A 19410-nucleotide genomic window follows, 5' to 3' on the forward strand; every position below is an offset into this window, starting at 1 on the left:
TAAAAGGTTAGCATGGTCAATCAGGTATGGTCAAAAAAGCCGAGAAAGACGGGGCATCAGGGAGCCACAGTGAAGGTTAGGGAACTAAGAACCAGATGTTGTAGAGAACTGGTTCCCATTATTTCAGTCTGCTTGCCCATTGATTCTGCTTATCAATTATACTTCCACTTGCATTTGCGCTGAAATCAACTGAGCTCTGAAAGTTTTTTAATAGTATTTTTTAAACCTTTGTTCACGGTATTTACACATTCACCTAAAAATGCAAGAGCTTATCGGTTCGATCCTGGGGGTGTTAGGAAGGGCATCCATGTTAAAAATGTGGCAAATAAAACATGCAGAGCCACCTGCTGTGGCAGCCCCTTGTGAGCAGCGGAAAGTAGTTTGTAAGAGTGTTTCATTTCGCAGAAATACCTTTTTGAAGATGGAGGTCCAGAGTAGGGCTGGGCCATATCATACTGTTCACGGTAATACCTGTATACTGTTGGGCAACGATAAGGAAATGAAATATCGCGATAGAATATGGGTAAAACGTGCATGCGCAGTACCTTTGTTTTCATACGCACATGGCGGGAAAAGCATGGCGGTGACAGAGAATGAGAAGGGCGAAAGCGGATCGTTGAATGAAACGGATGAACCAGAATTGGTTTGTAAAAATGCTGCAACTCCAGTGGTGTGGAAATGGTTAAGCTTTTGTCAGATACACGACAAAGCACTATTTTTGGTAGAGCATGCTAGCGGGCCGTTGTTATTCCCGTGGGTTTGTTTTTTTTTAGAAAATACGGCACACTTAAAATCAATCCTTTGATTTTTCTGAAAATCAATAGTGCCCCTTATAATCCCGTGTGCCTTATGTATGAATTCTGGTTGTGTTTACTGACCTCGAAACGATTGTATGTGGTACACGGCGCTCGAAAATCTGTCAAATGTTTTAGCACGACTTTGCTAAGCTACGAAGCCGCACCGCTTGATGGATTGTAGGAGTATTACGGCTACTGTGGTCAGGAGCCTCACGGAGTGATACGTACTGTGCTTCAACATAATACTACCGGATTGTGTGTGTATAACCTCTTTTTAAGTTTTGTGGATATTATATATGGTTATGCTGAGGATTTGTCGGCCAATTTCCACTGAAAATGCCTTTAACTTTAATGCACATAAAAAGCAGCTGCTTGTTTAAGTGAAAATACATTGATGGTTTGTTTGGGTTTTTTTGCACTAATAAAGTTGTGGAGTTGTAAAGTATTTTGTCTAGTGTCAATTATATCGTTATCGCAAATTTTCAAATGTATATTGTGATAAATATTTTTGGTCATATCGCCCTGCTCTATTCCAGAGTACTTAAACTAGGTGATCTGTACTATAGTAGTAGGATTACTGCCTAGTTCTATTTAAGCATACTGTGCCCTGGTCCTCTTCTTGAGGTGGGTCTGGGGGTGGTTCAGCTGAACTCAAGCACATTACACTTATATTATCTATCCATGAAGCCAGATAACACTCACCAATTAGACTGTAGGATTGTCTTAAAGACATAAAGACCTGTATGATCTCTAATTTTCTTCTTCTAAAGTCACATAAAACTGAGGTTATTGTACTTGGCCCTAAAATCTCAGACATATGATATTTCTAAGATTGTACCAACACTGTCTTAACAACAGCTGCCTCTGTAAGATTGCTGTGTTAAATAGTTAATCAATGTTTTAGGCATGTTTGAGGACAGTGTGTCAACTCTTCTAGCATGCTCCAATGAAACCACAGAATCAAAGGGAGACTGAGAGAAAGTGAGGAAACTACAAGATATTTACATGCTGGTTATCCCTTCATTGGAACTGAAGTTGACTGTGTAATGAATGAATAATTGAAGGAGCTCAATACACACAACACAATACATACAATACACCCACTACTGTCTTAGGAAAAGCGACCCTGTTTCTTTGTGCTTTCTGGTCTCATGGGCCCCTCTGACACTGTGGCGCTGTCTGCTTTTCTCAGGTATGGGATGCAATGAATGTACCCATCCATCATGTCAGCACTCTCTCAACTCGTTGGGCATTGGACAATGTGTGGAGTGTGATAGTGGAGTTTTAGTGTTGGACCCCACATCTGGTCCAAAGTGGAGGATGGCCTGTAATAAATGCAATGTGGTGGTGCACTTCTTTGAACATGCACACAAAGTGCAGGTAAGAAAATTGTCTTACCTACCTATTGTCTTACTTTATTATTGTCTATTATGGACTGGCATGTATAGATGTTTTCAAACTGACCACACTCTATACTACAGTAACGTTCAACCTTTCTCACATATTCATACAGCACTTCATTCTATGCACTTACACTCTTTATTGCCGTTGCATCCTCACCTAATGCCAAGGTAGAATCGTCATTTCGTAATACCCATGTTGTTTGTCTGTGGGAGAAAGCCCATTGTAAGTACAGAGAGCATGTAACCTCCTCACAGAGAGGTCAAACTGTTTCAGTTTTTTCCATACAAGCATCTTTGATCTATAGCATTACTGAAACCGAAGAAAGTATGAAACAGTACCCCAGTTCCTTGATTTATTTATTTTTGTTAATGCTTTTTTCTCAGGTTGCTCAGGAGAGCTGTGATGTCTGTGATGCCTCTCTAGTTGCAGTGGACTTTAACAAGACTCGCACTCCTCTTCCTGCCAGTGAGACCCAACACACTGGCTGTGTTTTTTGTGATCCAGTGTTTCAGGATTTGGTGGAGCTCAAGCATGCCACCATGCGGCATTCCATGTACCGTGGTGGGGGTGGGAGAAGAGGAGGACGTGGACGTGGACGTGGACGTCGTGGGAATGCTAAAAAACCTAAAGATAAAATGGCTGCCCTAGCTGCTTATTTTGTATAGTTTCTGTGTGTATATTGTCCTTTTGCATGTCATTACATGAACTGGTTTTCTTCTGATAATGAATCTAAATATGGTAAATGGCCTGTATTTGTGTAGCGCTTTACTTAGTCTCTGTTGAACCCAAAGCACTTTACACTACTTTCAGTCATCCACCCATTCACACACACATTCACACACTGGTGATGGCAAGCTACATTGTAGCCACAGCTGCCCTGGGGCGCACTGACAGAGGCGAGGCTGCCGGATAATAGCGCCACCTGGCCCTCTGACCACCACCACCAGTAGGCAACGGGTGAAGTGTCTTGCCCAAGGACACAACGACCGAGACTGTCGGAGCCAGGGCTCGAACCGGCAACCTTCCGATTACAACATGAACTACCAAGTCTTGAGCCCACGATCGCCCCATAAATACACAACAAATGTTTTGGGTTTTTTTTTAAATCATTTTTTCCCATTTTGTTAAGTGCTTTGAGTGGTCAGGTAAAGTTAAAAAAAACACTATATAAGAACTAGAACCATTTGTCATTGTTACTAAGCACCTAAAAGACACATGACTTTATTCTATGCACTTTTTATCTATTATTCACACTTAAAGCCACCACAACAACAATCACCTAAAGGCACTTTATATTGTTGGGAAAAGGCCCTACAATACTACAGAGTATTGTACAGAGAAAACACCACCCCTATGAGGAAATGCTTTTGGCGAAAGAAGAAAAACTCCCTTTTAAAAGGAAGAAACCTCCAGCAGAACCAGGCTGCACCAATGAGATTAACTAAATTCATCTCAATATTAATTTTAACTTTTTATAAACTGCTACTGGCATTGTAAACAGGCTAACATTTTGTCATTATTTAATCAGCATTCTCCAAAACAATTGTGAAAAAGTTTATTTTACATGTAGTTTAATTACTTGATCTTCATTTAAACTATTTCACTGCAGATTTTCCTCTTTGAAGAATTTTTCACATAAAAGGAAGGTATAATTACAGAATAAAATTATAGCAGTCTTACATTACTAATGTGTTTAAGTACTGCTTTTGGCAAAATGATGATACAACATGGGAACAAATTCATGACTAGGTGTAGCCAACCAACAGACTTAACACACATGAGACGCATTCTGCTAATTGGGGGTAATTGACTGATTCAGTGAAAGGGGTGTGTTCAAATTAATAGCAGTGTGGATTTCAGGTCATTCAATCTGTGAAGAAATGGGTGTCAATTAAGGCCCTTATTTAAGGAAGGAAGGCAGCAGCTGTTGTACCTGCTGGTTTTAGCCCTTGCTCAGTGAGTAAAATGAGTTGTTCCAGACATTGCACTGGGGGAGAAAGAACTTTAATCAAAAGTTGATTGGAGAGGGGGAAATAATTGGCTGCTCAGCTAAAAAGATTTCAAATGTTTTGAAATGGGAAAGAAAAAGGAATACTACCATCTGCCTAGATGATAGAATAACAAGAATGGCAAAGAAGCATCCAGTGATCAGCTCCAGAGAGATCAAGGAAGATATATAGATCTCCATTTACCTGTGAGTACTTTAACAATCAGAGGAGAGGATGCCTATGTGAAGCCAAATTATTTCCAAGAAACCTCGTAAAAAGTATTGAAAAGGTTACAGTTTGCCAAAGAACACATTGACTGGCCCAAAGAGAAGTGGCACAATATTCTATGGACTGATGAAAGCAAGATTGTTCTTATTGGGTCTGAAGATTGCAGACAGTTTGTGAGACGACCCCCAAACACTGAATACAAGCCACAGTACACAGTGAAGACCGTAAAACAAGGAGGTGCAAGCATAATGGTTTGGGGATGTTTCGCATACTTTGGAGTTGGGTCCATTTATCACATAACAGGCACCATGGACCAGTTTCAGTACCTAAAAATACTGGAAGAGTATTTTTAGGTACTTGATCGAAACTTTTAACATATTTTTCAAACTAAATATAATTTGTTGGTTTGTTTTGTTTTTTGCCTTACGCAGAGAAAGAAATGCCCCTAAAATGGGTGTTTCAGCAGAACAATGACCCCAAACACACCAGCAAGCAGGTAACATCCTGGTTGCAGACCAAAAAGAGCCCAGCCCAATCCCTGGACCTCAATCTGATTGAAAATTTGTGGTGTGACCTCAAAAATTCTGTTTTTGACGCAAAACCCAAGAATACAGAAAATCTGTGGAATGTGGTCCAGTTAGCCTGGGCTGCAACTTCTGTTTGAAGGTGTCAAATGCTAGTTGACTGTAAATATTCCAGTTTGTAAATGAAAATACACACTTTTTTTTTTTGAACAACCTAATATTCTTTTTCTTCATTTTTAGTAAAAATAAAGAAAAATAATTGTTCATGATTTCATTTGAGAGTGAATTTGCATAGCACAACATGGACCTTTTCCTCTGTTTTTAATACACTGTTATGTTGTACATAACTGTACGTAGGACACCTGGGTCAAGTGATGGATTTTTTGTTAATGCTAAAAACTATTTTTTTGAGGCTAAATGGAAATCTTCTAAATCAGCAAGATGTCGTTTCCTCTGCAGCTTACACATCATCTGCTTTAAGATGTGCATTAGAGAGTTATTTCCAGGATGTCAAGTACTTCAGATTTAAGGCTTTTTCAGGAGAGCGACCTTATCCAGAGTAATATGCAGTGTAAATCCTATTTAAAAAGACAATCTATTTCTGTGGGAGTAGTTCAGGTAGCTTGCTCTCCACAAAGATAATAACAATGAATTAATTATATTCTTAATCTTAGTTACAGCACTCTCAATAGAATAGAATTCAATAGAATAGAATTCAACTTTATTGTCATTGCACATGCACAGGTACAGGGCAACGAAATGCAGTTTGCATCCATCCAGAAGTGCTTTAGTGATATAGATATATTACAATATATATTAGCAATAATATAGATATGAGTATATTACAGAAATGGGTCTATTATGGTATGTTATAATGTACACGGTATGAAGTATGTTGTGAATATTCTATAACTATAAGTATGTACAGGCTGTAGTGAGTACAAGCTATGTACAGGATATGAACAGGATATAAATATGAAAAACTATACAGAATATGAAATAAATAACTTTACAGAATCTGGGATATACAGCTATACAGAAATGGGAACTATGCAAGTTGTAAACAGTTGTAGGATTAAAGATTATCGAATGTACAGAATGATTATTTACACAGAGCTATACAGTAGTGCAGTTAAGATAAGTGAGGGTGTAGATAGTTTCTACAGAGTATTAGATTATTCTGTTATTATATGTTACCTTATATATGTAATCAAAGTAGTTGAATTAGAATACTGCTGTAGATCACATTATACCCTTTAATATAGAGTGTGTGAGCTGTATGTAGTTTAGTTCTCATTATACTTTTGAGTTAACAGAACATATTCAAATATTAGTTCATTAGATAAATGTGCATCACTCTATCCTTGATCTGCTGGGAATGTGTTACACTGTTTTCTTGACATGCTTAATTGTTGAATCATGAAGAGAAGGTTGTAAGCAGGAGACTCTGTGTCTAAAGACAGGGGAGATAGATAGACCACATTCCACACCCCCACCTTACAGAAAGCAGAGAAACAACTGCCGAGGTCATAACTTAGGCGCTGTAACAGAGAAAAAATGTGATGTTTTGGCTTTTACGACTAGCTGGGGGCCACTAGAGACTATAAAAAGCTGAGCAACCCGTCACCATTTAGAGACATGTGCCTGACCCTCTGGTAGCATCTCTCCCGTCCGGACGTTGTAATGCTCTGACTGTTGAATTGTATGGAAATAAATGATTGTTGATTGAGCATTGATACACCGAGTATTGTCCTTCCTTCAGCCCAAAGATTCAAAGAATTGGGAGATTTCAACAACTTGGTGCCGTGTGACCCGGATCTTTGGTGTGCTGAGGAGGTGCAGATTTGACCTTTGGTGAGATCGTGAGGCGAGGTGAACAGAGGACCGGTCCAAAAATAAAAAGGTAAGCACAGCCTGTTGTATTATAAATACCAAATGTGCATATTGGGCTTTCCAAATTAATCTGTTCGCTGAGTCACATGTATTTTCACAGTAAATTTGTCGGTGTCTGGTTTTTGGCGCAAGATACTAACAACATAAGTTGAGGCTGAATTCCAGTGTGTTAAATAAACTGCTTCTACCGAGATACTAATAACATACTACGTTGGACTAGTTGCAGTAATCTGCTTCTACCGAGATACTAATAACATACTACGTTGGACTAGTTGCAGCCACTTTACCTTCCACATTTAATTTTGTCTAATACTGGCTTCTGTAGCAATAATAAATTAGAATTTATTCTGAAGACGCGGCCATTAGTTCAGTACATTGAAGTCGAGGTTTGAAGTTTGTTTATGGTGTCGGTTACGTCCTGGCTCTTGCCGGCTATGAAATAGAAGTTGATTTAAGGAAAAGCAGATGCTGGCTTCACGGTGCGGTTGAACGCTGGCAACGCGAGAGCGAAACACGTCCGTAGGTTTGGTTTATGATACGGCCGTGTTCCGGTGGTGCGGCCGTGAAGTGCAGTAGTGGTTGGTGCTAATTTTAGTACATTGAACAGAGGCTTGACGGTGGTTTGTGGCGTCAGTCGAGTTTTTTTTTTTTTTAAGGGCTGCGGTCATAAAACAAAGTAAAATTTTACTTGCCAAGAAGTACATAGAGCAAAACCTGGTTTATGATGTCGGGTATAACTTCGGGGATGCAAGCATCACTTTTATGATGCGACTTTGCCCCGTTGTGGCGGTCATAAGCGCAGAGAAAGGGGTATTTTGGTCTATGGTGCAGTGTGCTTCAGAAGATCTAATAGTTGAGCTCAGAGGTTTCTGTGCAAATTTCTGCTGATGAGGAGCGCTCTCTGTGTGTCTCACTGATGGTGAAACGCGCTGTGTGTGTAAGGCGCGCTCTGGCTGTGGGTGAGGCGCGCGCTGAGTGTGCTTTTTGTGTGTGTGAAGTCTGAACACAGTGACAGTGACGGTTGATGTGTTTGATTAGGAGGACATTAGAGCAAATACACATTTTAGGATCAAAGGTTGATGCCTAGTGTACCTGTGGAACTTTGCCCTAGGAGTGGCGACCCTCCTGTCCGTGGACGCGTGGCCAGGACCGGCGTCGTCCGGGTGCCGAGGTGGTGACTTGGGGAGGTGAGGGCCCCCGCATAGCTACGGAAATAACACTGGAACGGCCGTGTAATCACGGGTTCACATTTATTTCCGGACTAGAACAAGACACATTTTGCGAACAAACGTTGAGTCTAGATTAGTAAAGAAATATAAAAAGGTTGAATTCCTCGTTTCAGTGGTTGAAATTGTTGTGTGCCTGTCCCCTGACGAGTGTGAAATTAAAATAAAGAGGGAATTTGGAGCCACATGGAGATAGACGGGCATAATTGGGTGTATTACTCTGTGGTGTAATAAAAATAAAAAGGAGAGATAGTAAGAGGTGTGCAGTGGAGAATTATGGAGGAGTAGAGAGAGGAATGTGTTGGGAGACTGGCGTACAGTTTACGCTGTCAAGGTAGGCGTGTTGCCTGCTTATCTGTTTAACAGTGATGAAAATGAAATTAAATAAATCTCTTAGTGTGTTAATACAGGAAGCTGCGGACCTGGACCAACTGCCCCCACAAGCACAGCGGCCGAAGCAAAATTATAGGTAATGGGAACCACACCCAGCACGAATCAGCAGCTGTGAAAAAGACAGCAGCGAGGAGAGAATTAGAGGAGAAATTAAGAGAAGTTTTAACACATAAAATTGGGGCCAACGGACTTGTGGAGGTTGGGAAGGCGTCCGGAGCATCACAACAAAAAGGTGAAACAAAAACACACACAAGCAGAGAAATCTGAGAGAAAGGCTCCTTTTAAGGTAACGCCTAGTTTGAGAAAAGATAAAATTAACCTGCTTTTATACAAATGCACATACACGCAATGAAGAAACAGCTTACACTCATGAACACGTGAAGATTTTCCAGCAAGGTTAAAGAAAAATTAACATACTTAAATGATGAAGTCTATACATTACTGACAAAGAAACCCTCTGGGTTGCAGGACAACAATTTAACTAAAAAAAAAAAAAAAAAAAAAAAAAGGAACACTGGTCTAACCAACCAGGCAAGACGCAACAAATTTAGTGGTTAAAAGATTCAAATTGTGACATGTTTTCTGTTGATTGATTAATAAAAGTGATTACTGAATGAAAGTTCCTTTTTTGGGCTTTTAAACATGATCTTAAGAATTTTAACATATACCGGTGTTGTCCTGTCAACTTGGTGGGTTAGGAGTTGATTATATCGGGAGACAAAAAACAAAAAAAGGGGGAGAGAAGGCTGACACAGGGCCTGGCCCCATTGCCTCCCATCTGAATAACACAGCCAACACAACAACATTTTCCTGTTCGTTTGTTTTTGTTTTTTGTTTGTTTTTGTTTTGTTTTGTTTTTGTTTTTTCTATACATATTTAATTACAGGCTGCTTTGCCGGCCCTGAAAGCCGAGGCTGACTGGACTCCTGCTCTCCCCCATACGTGACACTGACCAAATGCTGCAACAGCTGGACCCACAACAACGACCTGAGAATGTCAACAGACCTGCAGGAATGTGATCTCATGCAGCCGAGACGGAGAGCACTAAACCTAAGGCCCGTTTCACTACACGGGGGAAAATTCCCAGACTGCGTCAGCTGACAGAGCTGTAAAGAGTCGCCCGCCAAGCCCGAATGAAAAGTAAGGCCGAGCGAAAGAATGCTGACCTTGATAACTTTGCATTCACACTGTGCAGGACAGTGATGGACCAACACGGATGATCGGGTGGCGAAAAAGGGCGTGACCGAGACAAGAGGAGTAACTGAGGACAGAAGGCACCTCAGAATGGACAAAAACACAGAAGAAGATGCAGGTTTCACCTGCGGTGAACATCGACACTGGAGAAAGGACTGCCCCAATTGGGGTCAGAACCAGGACGGACTGAATTTTGAGCAGCAGCAGCAATGGTCGCAAACAAACTGAAAAAGGAGGGGGGCAGGACCCCAGGGCATGCTTCAGGCCGTGGTTTACCCAGAACACCAGAACAGGAAAGTGATGAACACAAACACCCACACAAACACACACATCTACATGCACTGACTCAGAATGAAGAGAAACAAACACACACACACACACACACACACACACACGTCTCCAAACACACAGATTCAGAATGAAGTGAAATACACACATGAACACGTGCACTCGTTGAGTGAGTGAGAAATGACACACACACACATATACACACACACACACATACACACACACACACATTGGAATGCTGATTCACTGAGAAGTGATCCACATACACACACACACGCTGATGCAATGAAGAATGCTTTGCTTATGCTGATATGCAAAATGCTGCACACAAACATCCCAATGCATAATTTTTATGAGGAGCCATTGATTACTTAGAATGTGTTATATGTCACCTAGAAGGCATTTATGTAGATTTTAGGAATAAGCTCTAAAACGGTTTGGTTATGAAAACAATGTCTGTGCGTGATGTCTGTTTATGGCTCAAGGCCTTGACTGAATTCTTTGCTGTGCTTCACACAGCCCTGATGAGGAACAGTGGCACAGAGTGAAAATGATGAATTAATAGTGTAAGTTTAGGTTGGAGTACGGCATTTTCTGTGATTGAGTTTTAATTCAAGGAGGAACAAAAGGTGTTACGGCACCTGAGGTTCTCATTCCCACACAATATTGTCCCGGCAGGAAGCAAAATGTTCCTGTGAATTTCTGGTTGATTGTTTGGTTTTGTTTAGCGCTAGCTTGATTTTATCAGTGAGCTTTGGCTTGTGTTCTTTCTCGTAAGCGAGAGAGGGATAGTTTTATGCTTGGACATGTCTGCAACGGGCCCTAGTTTGTGTTATTTTAGTAGTATTTTGTTGGTTATGTCTGTTTTCGTGTTTGTTACAGTGCACTGGAGAAAAAAACATCTGAGAGGTGTGATCCACCGGTGGTGATATGTTGATATTTTGTGAGTTTATGATTTAACAATCAGCTCTTTAAACCAGGCCTGAAAGATTGAAATTTAAAGCGCTATGAAATATTCTTACAAAAACAGTTGCAAAGTGTGCTTCTCCATGATTGTAATTGGCTTGGGAGAAATTCACTTATAGGGAACACTGAGAAGTTCTGAGTCTAAAAGGATTGCTTCACATAAGTATGAACTGCAGACTTAACACTGTGGTTGCTGATTTTGAGTTACCGATGTTTGCATTAAGAAAACTGTGTTTTGAGTAAGGTATCATGTTATATTATTGGGAATGCCAAATGCTACAGTGGAGAAGACTTTTTATACCACTCATGACTGGAATGTGTTACTATTAACCATAGCAGGCCACTGTAAAAAGTCAATTAAATTTTATAGAGGAAAATCGCCAAAATTGAACAATACCTATGAATGACTGGCCACATTCAGAATAGAGATATGCAATAATAAACATTGGTCCACATGATTTAGGTTCTCACTTGAAATAGTAAGTTATTAAATGTAGAATATAATCGACAGGGACATTTGATAGGATGTGGTACTGCAAAAGAACAAGAGCAAAGTAAATAAAGAAAATATTGTGTTTAGTTTGGATAAATTCAAATTAAAATGTACCATTACACTCAGAGGATCAATATGGAATAAAACATATGCAAAATTTGTAGGAAGTACATGACTGATAACTGTTCTGTCCTGAGCGTTTGTTTCTAGAGCACCCACTTGACCACACCAACAGTTTCTCGCCACCGAGGAGGGGTACTTGCAAAAAGAATAAAATAAAAATCTGAGTTTAACAAAACATTTTAAATGCAAATATCAAGATTACCTTTCTTTTTCCATGAAATGTGCTTGTGGGCACGCCAGCCATTTTGAAAAGGTGGGCAAAACAATTGGCAAGGCCACACCCCCACACATGTGATATAATGTTAAAGGTACTGTTGCCCTCTCTAAGAAACATCAGGAATTAGAGGAGTGGCAAGTAGAGTATGCGAGCTACAAGCAAAAACTAAAATGTGTACTACAGTGTGCAAAAATGAAATACTGGGTCATCAGGGGGTCATGAGGGACATTTATAAAACTAAAAGTCCCACTAACCTTAAAGTGCACTTGAAAAGCCCACACAAGAAGGTTAACCTAGCTTACCTAGAAGACCTCATCAGGGGGAGCACACTCCCCCTCCTTGAAGAGCTCACCCACTCAACCCGCATCCCCAGAAAACAGCTAACCCCAGATAAGGCAGCGTGATATATCCCGAGACAACAGGACTGGGACATCTAAATAAAGGTGTGAAACAATCGCCTTCAAAAGGTTATCAATTCACTTGAACCAAAATTAGGACCACTCGGTGCGGCAAGAGTTAATAGTTATTAGTCTCAACACCCAAGGATAACCAGAAGAGCATGACTGATATGATGGAACTGGGATTTTGTTACACTTAATTTTTGCAAAACACAAACAAAACTAAATTGAAACTAAGGATTTTCAGAAAATAAAAACTAAACTAAACTAGCAAACAATTGGTAAAAACTGATTAAAACTGATGAAAATTGCAAAACTATTACAACCCTGGTCCAGACTAAGATGGTGTTGGACATCTTCAGGGCAGAAAAGGGTTGGTGTGACCAAGGTGTGGTTTGGCTTGTTGTATGTACATTTCAAAATGTTACAGCTCTGGATGGACCAGTTACCAGGGCATGGAAGGATGACAGACTTTATTACATGAGGAGAAGGGACATTTTCGGGATCGAAGATCCTCAGGGATGACAAGGCTGGAGCAACGGTACTCGAGAGAAGAATTTCTGATATTTTCTGAGATATGATGTCACCAACCTTCTCTTTTAATTGTCTAGCTCTAATGAATTGACACATGGGAGTGTGTCAAAAAGGGGGAAGTTGAGTCCGAGCATCAAACAATGGTTTTATGAACATCTTATGACGTTATTTCTGTGTTTAATAATTTAGCTATGGTAAAACTTAAGCTTATAATGTGTTAGACTTAGAAAGGGTTCACTAATTTTTGATTTCTTTTACACACACATAGATTATGATTAGAATAGGTCCTGAACATAATATTTTAAACCAAATTTGAATCATTAGAACAACAATGGATAACAATATTAGATTATCAAGGCTAGGGAGAGAGGTGTTTTGGTTTTCTGTCTCTTGCAGAGAAAGGAACAGACACCAGACGGGGACACGGAGATGTGAGGACCCTTCACAGCAGAGACAGATGTAGGGACAGCCGAGACAGCAACTGGGGTCAAGTGTCATGACGTTTGGGCTCCTGGAGAAGATGGATCCCACAAACACAGCAATAACCATGAAGGGGTTGGCGAAAACCAGGAACACCAGACCAACGAGGTTCGAGAGGCTCTTGGCAAAAAGGGGGACACGCCGGTGAACCCAAAACACACAGATCCTTGTTTGAAATCGGGGCAGAATAATCCCCAGAACTGTGCAATGACTAAAGGGTGGTCTAACCCCGGAGGTCGAAGAAAGAAGCTGAGAATCACCCAACTGGAAGACACTGGTAGCTGCAGCAATAAAAATAAAGGTTAAAAGCTCCTTAGACAGAGGTTCTAGTCTAAGTACATTTGAAAGGTATAAGGTGGCATTAAAATGGGAGTGGAAAACTGGAGCACCAAAATAAAGCTGTGGGAGAATTGGGGAGTGATGGGAGAGTCATCTGTAACTGCTGTTATGGTTGTAAATCTAACTTTGCTTGCATCTGAACTGCGTGAACACAGAGGTCATCCCACATATGGTCCACCCGTTAAAGGGGGACAGAGGGCCTCAGGATCAAGAAAACTTGGACCTTGCGACCCTGGAGTGCATGTTGTAAGTGATCTCTTTCAGAGATCAAAAGGGGGAATTATTAGATTATTCTGTTATTATATGTTACCTTATATATGTAATCAAAGTAGTTGAATTAGAATACTGCTGTAGATCACATTATACCCTTTAATATAGAGTGTGTGAGCTGTATGTAGTTTAGTTCTCATTATACTTTTGAGTTAACAGAACATATTCACATATTAGTTCATTAGATAAATGTGCATCACTCTGTATCCTTGATCTGCTGGGAATGTGTTACACTGTTTTCTTGACATGCTTAATTGTTGAATCATGAAGAGAAGGTTGTAAGCAGGAGACTCTGTGTCTAAAGACAGGGGAGATAGATAGACCACATTCCACACCCCCACCTTACAGAAAGCAGAGAAACAACTGCCGAGGTCATAACTTAGGCGCTGTAACAGAGAAAAAATGTGATGTTTTGGCTTTTACGACTAGCTGGGGGTCACTAGAGACTATAAAAAGCTGAGCAACCCGTCACCATTTAGAGACATGTGCCTGACCCTCTGGTAGCATCTCTCCCGTCCGGACGTTGTAATGCTCTGACTGTTGAATTGTATGGAAATAAATGATTGTTGATTGAGCATTGATACACCGAGTATTGTCCTTCCTTCAGCCCAAAGATTCAAAGAATTGGGAGATTTCAACAAGAGGCTATATAAAGTGCTAGTGGTTGTGAGTGGTGGTTCAGTCCATGTTATTATTGTGTTTGAGGGTACAGTTGTCCATTGTGGGTGTGTGTATGTTCAGTCCATGAGTTTAACGTGGGTCAGATGTCAGGAGGCAGAGTTCAGGAGTCTGACAGCTGTGGGGAACATCTACATCCTAACCCCTACATCAATAGGACATCTACTGGGAACTTTCCTCCCTAGATAACACCTAGCACAAACAGCAGTAACTTAAATAGAGTTGAATGCTACATCTTATCAAACAAAGTGGACAAGAAAGCAGCTCGGGGGCGATCGTGGCTCAAGAGTTGGGAGTTCGCCTTGTAATCAGAAGGTTGCTGGTTTGAGCCCCGGCTTGGACAGTCTCGGTCGTTGTGTCCTTGGGCAAGACACTTCACCCGTTGCCTACTGGTGGTGGTCAGAGGGCCCGGTGACGGCAGTGTCCGGCAGCCTCGCTTCTCAGTGCGCCCCAGGGTGGCTGTGGCTACAATGTAGCTTGCCATCACCAGTGTGTAAATGGGTGGATATGTAAAGCGCTATACAAATACAGGCCATATTTTGGCTGGCAGTAGCTCAGGAAGTAGAGCAGATCACCTATTAAATTGAAGGCTGGTGGTTTGACCTAGTGATGGGACGTTCTGTATCGAGGCTTCGGAGCGTGTGTCGAGTAATGGAGGGGGCGTTTCCGCGAAGCGCGTATCGAGGCTTGCTTCATTTATGGGAGGAGCTGAAAATGATGACGTCCGAAGCCTCGCTGCCCGGCTGTACCACGTGACTGGTTCATGAAGTGGTTCGAACTTTGCCGCGAGATATGACAGCGATATAAACCCCTCAGACTTCATTCAAAAATGTGGGTGTTTGATGGAGAGTTGCGGTTAGTGAGAGTTTGGAGACAGTTTGGAGGTTTATGAGAGTGAGGAGAGAAAGTCAGGAGAGAATGGAGCCAGCTAAGGAGAGGAGGATGTCCTCCCCTGTGTGGGAACATTTTGATCTTATTCCTCCCAACAAGGTATTTCTACAGAAGATGTATTTTCATGATACTGATGGTGCAATACAATTTATGTTGAGCTGTCTTGACTTTTGTACAAGGTGAAGTGTTTGCTTTGTGCCAGGGAGCTGGGATATAACAACAACATCCATGCTTAGGCACTACAGAGCTTTGCATGAGAATAAGGGGGACACCGATCGTGGAGCAAGACCAGGTGAGCCATCAAATGCAATGATAATATAGGATGCAGTAATGTTACTAAATGATATAACAATATTATACAACTGTTATAAGTTACGTGTGTGCTATTTATATTTGTGCTTTGTCTTTATTGTCTTTCCTCAGGAGAACAATCTCAAATAGATGAAGACCTGGTTAGCATGGTGATTGAGGACTCCCAGCCATTTAGCATTGTGGAGGACAAAGGATTCAAAAGATTTGTTAAATCATTAAATCCTAGCTATGTTCTCCCCACTAAAAAGGTCATAAAAGCAGTGAAAATTTAGTTTTTACAGAATAAAATGTGAAGCCTCAGTGTGTAGCTGTCCATACCTCAACGTTACAAAAGCACAACCACTGTCCACACCCCAACCACACCTCACCTCACAGTAAATGATCATTTCCATTTCAAGCATTTCCAAATAATCATTTCCCATACTGCCACTATAAATATACACAGTATACTGCCATCACTACAATATACATGTTTTACACACTCCTTTTGTTGTTGACATTTACAGGCTGTGTGCAAAATGCCACACTCTTCAAATTCATGCCAGCTATTATTTTTACGTCCAGTAGGTGTCCTGCTAGAGCAAATGAAGCTTCATGAAGCTTCGCGTTGGGGTGAACCAATTGGATGAAAAGCTTCAGTGCTTCATCTGCCCATCACTAGTTTGACCCCCTATCTCCATCCTTTGGGCATGATACTAACCCCAAGTTGCTCTCCAATGCATTTGAGTGTGAATGCTAGAAGCACTTGCACAGCAAAACAAGTGCTTGTGAGAATAAGGCAAGTTGTGTAAAGTGCTGTTCTCAGAGTAGAAAAGCACAATATAAGAACAAGTCCTGAAAAAGGGAGGGGGGGGGGGAAATAAAAGTGTGCAAATGTGTTTCTTATGTCATTTTATTACAAATTATCATTCAATCATTTATTGGAGACAACCATTATATAGCATTAAAAGTCATTGTTTAATAAAAAGCAGTTAAAATTTAAGCTTTGATCCCATAAATATGCACTGAGGTTTTCATGTTCTGTTAGTGGATTAAAAGATCATTCATCTCTGGCTGCGCAGCAGGACTATGAGTACAAGGAGGAAGATCAGTCTTCATCTGCATCATCAAAGGCAACGCCAGTCGCTTGCTGCTTTCTGCAAACACACATGGACAGTAGCTTTATTTCACTCACATCAGTAGCATCACTGCTCTATTGAAGTCCTGTAAGAGACACCATACTTTTTAACCCCAGGGTTGATGAGCGAGGACCCCGGAAGTCTTCTCTTCATGGTCATTGCTGGAGCGCTGCTCTGCTGCTGCCAGGGCTCAAACTCTAAAGGAGAACAGTTTTGCATTAATGAAAACGTTTAATTGCCCAATTACCTTTTTAAGCATGACATTTACATGTCTCCTTTTACTGAAAAAGATGGAATACTTCAATGTACATATAAGCACCGGATATAAGATCATTATTGTATTCAGTACTTACCTCAAAATTACCCAACACTAAGAAAATCCCATTTTAAAATCACTTAAAACAGTTTTAATATATTTAGAAGAGATTGCATTACAGCTGAAAATAAATGCAAATTTATTATGATGTTAAAAGAAAATTTGAGCCTCTTTCAAGATTAAAGTTTATTGTGACTGGTAGTCCACACTTGCAGAACCACATCTATGTGTTGGGGTTCTGTACCAGTGGGCCAGTTTCACAAAACATGCAGAACAACTACTCCAGTCAAGGCATAATGGCGAATAAATATTTGTAGTACAGTCAAACTGAGTGTTTGAAACTGTTTACAGATGTCCACGGCAACCATCGTTTATGTGGTTTTGTTTTATTTTTTTCCCCTTACTTCTTCCTCATCATATGAGTTTTCCTTTGGGATGAATAAAGCTTTTCTTATTCATGATGGAGAACAAGGGAAACTTCCAATATGATCCACTATTAACAGGTACACCTGTAGCCCCAAAATCTTACTTTCCTTCTGGTAATTTCCATTGTCTTTACAAAAGATATACCCATTTGACATTTCCCAGGTATTTTGGTTGCAGCAAAAAATTATTATGGATTTCACAACAGATCACAACATGATCTGTTGTACAGCCTCTTGTAATTTAATTTTACACATGAAAATGAAGAGCAGCATCTCCTGATCCAAGGCAACTTCAGCTACCATAACCATACTGGATTACACATACGGGAAGCTTCTGTTGTGGTTTAATCATGTTTCTAACCTGCAGAGTGTCCTGCTTTACATTCCTGACTGAAAGCATGCATCAATGGAATCATTTATGAGCAAACATCCATTAGGTTGTATAGAAAAGTTGGCCACAGCCAGTGTGACATCACATTTAGATTTTGAATCCTTGGTATTGGAGATGGCCAATGGTTATTTGAAGCCAAGAGCCATTTCACAAATGTATACCTGTGGGCCGTCTTTGGTTTTTCACTGGACTGGCTGAGGGGGGTCCACTTGAGGGGCCACCTGTGAGGGGACATGTTACAGTCAGTACTGATCTAAAAGGAAGTTAGTTTTAATTCTGCATAAAATGAGTCACAACTACAAAGTGAATTCACTGTCAAGCTGTGTGAGGCTGTCAGCCATCGTGAACAGCAGCTCCCTCAACTTGTCTGTGGCCTGTGGACCTTCCAGTCTGGACAGAGTTACACTCAGGTCTCCTGGACTGGATCCCAAACGCAGCTCTGCACCAACCTCATGCACGGAAACAGACACATCTCCACTATTGCAGGATGCCCTGAGGAAAATAGAGATATATTCAGCCTCACTTACCTGACCACAGCTTTTTATAGTTCCATGCAAGAAGTGATGCATGCAGGAGTTGAGTGTGGTCTCACCTGAGTTTTAAGACATAATCCTCTGTAGATTTTAAGGCAAACCGCTGCCCCTGAACACACAGGGAAGACAGAAATTATGACAGTATACTGAGTGAATGAGAAGAAACCCAGAATACTTACAAGGTGCTTCAGACTGTCCTTAGTGTACTCCACACTCCAGACATTTGCAGCATCTGTCAGACTACAGCACACGATGTTTTAGTGCGCATGTGTGCCTAAACTAATGCGCTCACCGTCAGACTTTCACTGTCAGTCAAAACTAAATTTTATACCACCGGGGGAAAGGCCGTAACATCAACAAACTACTAATACTTCCATTTCCTAGCTTATGTCCAAGTACAAACGTATTTTTCCGAATAAAAAAGATTTAATTTCAAATGAACTCCGGCTAATAACAACATCTGACTCACCAGACACTAAGCATTCCGTCTTTCCTGCGAGTGTAACAAAGGAATTTAGATTGGCTTGTTTTATCCAACACGGTACAATAGGAATTTACACTAACATCCATGTCTCCACTGTGGTTCACAGAAGAACAAAAGAAAAACAAGCGTATGCCTCTTGCACTCTTGCAAGAGTACACCGTTTCATAGCATGAGTGCCAGACACCTTTGACAAGCGCCATCTTCTGGCTTGGAATGGTTACTTCACTGGCTTGCAGACTACGGGGACCTCTCCCTCTCGATGTAATCGGCATACCAATTGTTGAATGGAGGAGTAAAGATCTATACTTCTGTTCCTGAATCCAGAGCACACACTCAATAGCGGTTTTAGATACGGGCGACACGGGCGGTTGCCCGGGGCGTAGGGTTGCCAACCGTCCCTTAAAATACGGAATCGTCCCGTATTTAGAAACAAAAGTACACGTCCCGTATTGAGCTAATAAGGGACGCACTTTGTCCCGTAATACAGTGAGACTCAAAAGTAGTCTA

The 19410-nt window shown here is 40.9% G+C and overlaps 2 protein-coding genes across 2 annotated transcripts in view; one reads left to right on the forward strand and one right to left on the reverse strand.

The window, feature by feature from the left end:
• Positions 1–5210, forward strand: part of top3b (DNA topoisomerase III beta) — a 28526-nt gene extending 23316 nt beyond the window's left edge. Inside the window, exons 17-18 of the mRNA XM_085293671.1 lie at positions 1990–2177; positions 2585–5210. Coding sequence (XP_085149797.1) covers positions 1990–2177; positions 2585–2866 — 470 coding nt within the window. The 3' untranslated portion in view covers positions 2867–5210. The remainder of the gene's footprint in view (positions 1–1989; positions 2178–2584) is intronic.
• Positions 5211–16514: 11304 nt separating this feature from the next.
• On the reverse strand, positions 16515–19352 carry paxx (PAXX non-homologous end joining factor). The gene is made up of 7 exons (XM_085293672.1): positions 18889–19352; positions 18599–18659; positions 18479–18528; positions 18200–18378; positions 18048–18107; positions 16858–16951; positions 16515–16772 (listed from the first exon to the last, which is right to left on the reverse strand). The coding sequence occupies exons 1-7, from the start codon at positions 19173–19175 to the stop codon at positions 16724–16726; spliced, it is 780 nt and encodes a 259-aa protein (XP_085149798.1). The 5' UTR covers positions 19176–19352; the 3' UTR covers positions 16515–16723.
• Between the last annotated feature and the right edge of the window lie 58 nt (positions 19353–19410).

The sequence above is a fragment of the Mchenga conophoros genome, linkage group LG12 (genome assembly GCF_057382185.1).
Source record: "Mchenga conophoros isolate Kocher_MC1m ecotype Shallow Benthic linkage group LG12, M_conophoros_male_GT1.1, whole genome shotgun sequence".
In the NCBI taxonomy this organism is placed as follows: Eukaryota; Metazoa; Chordata; class Actinopteri; order Cichliformes; family Cichlidae; genus Mchenga; species Mchenga conophoros.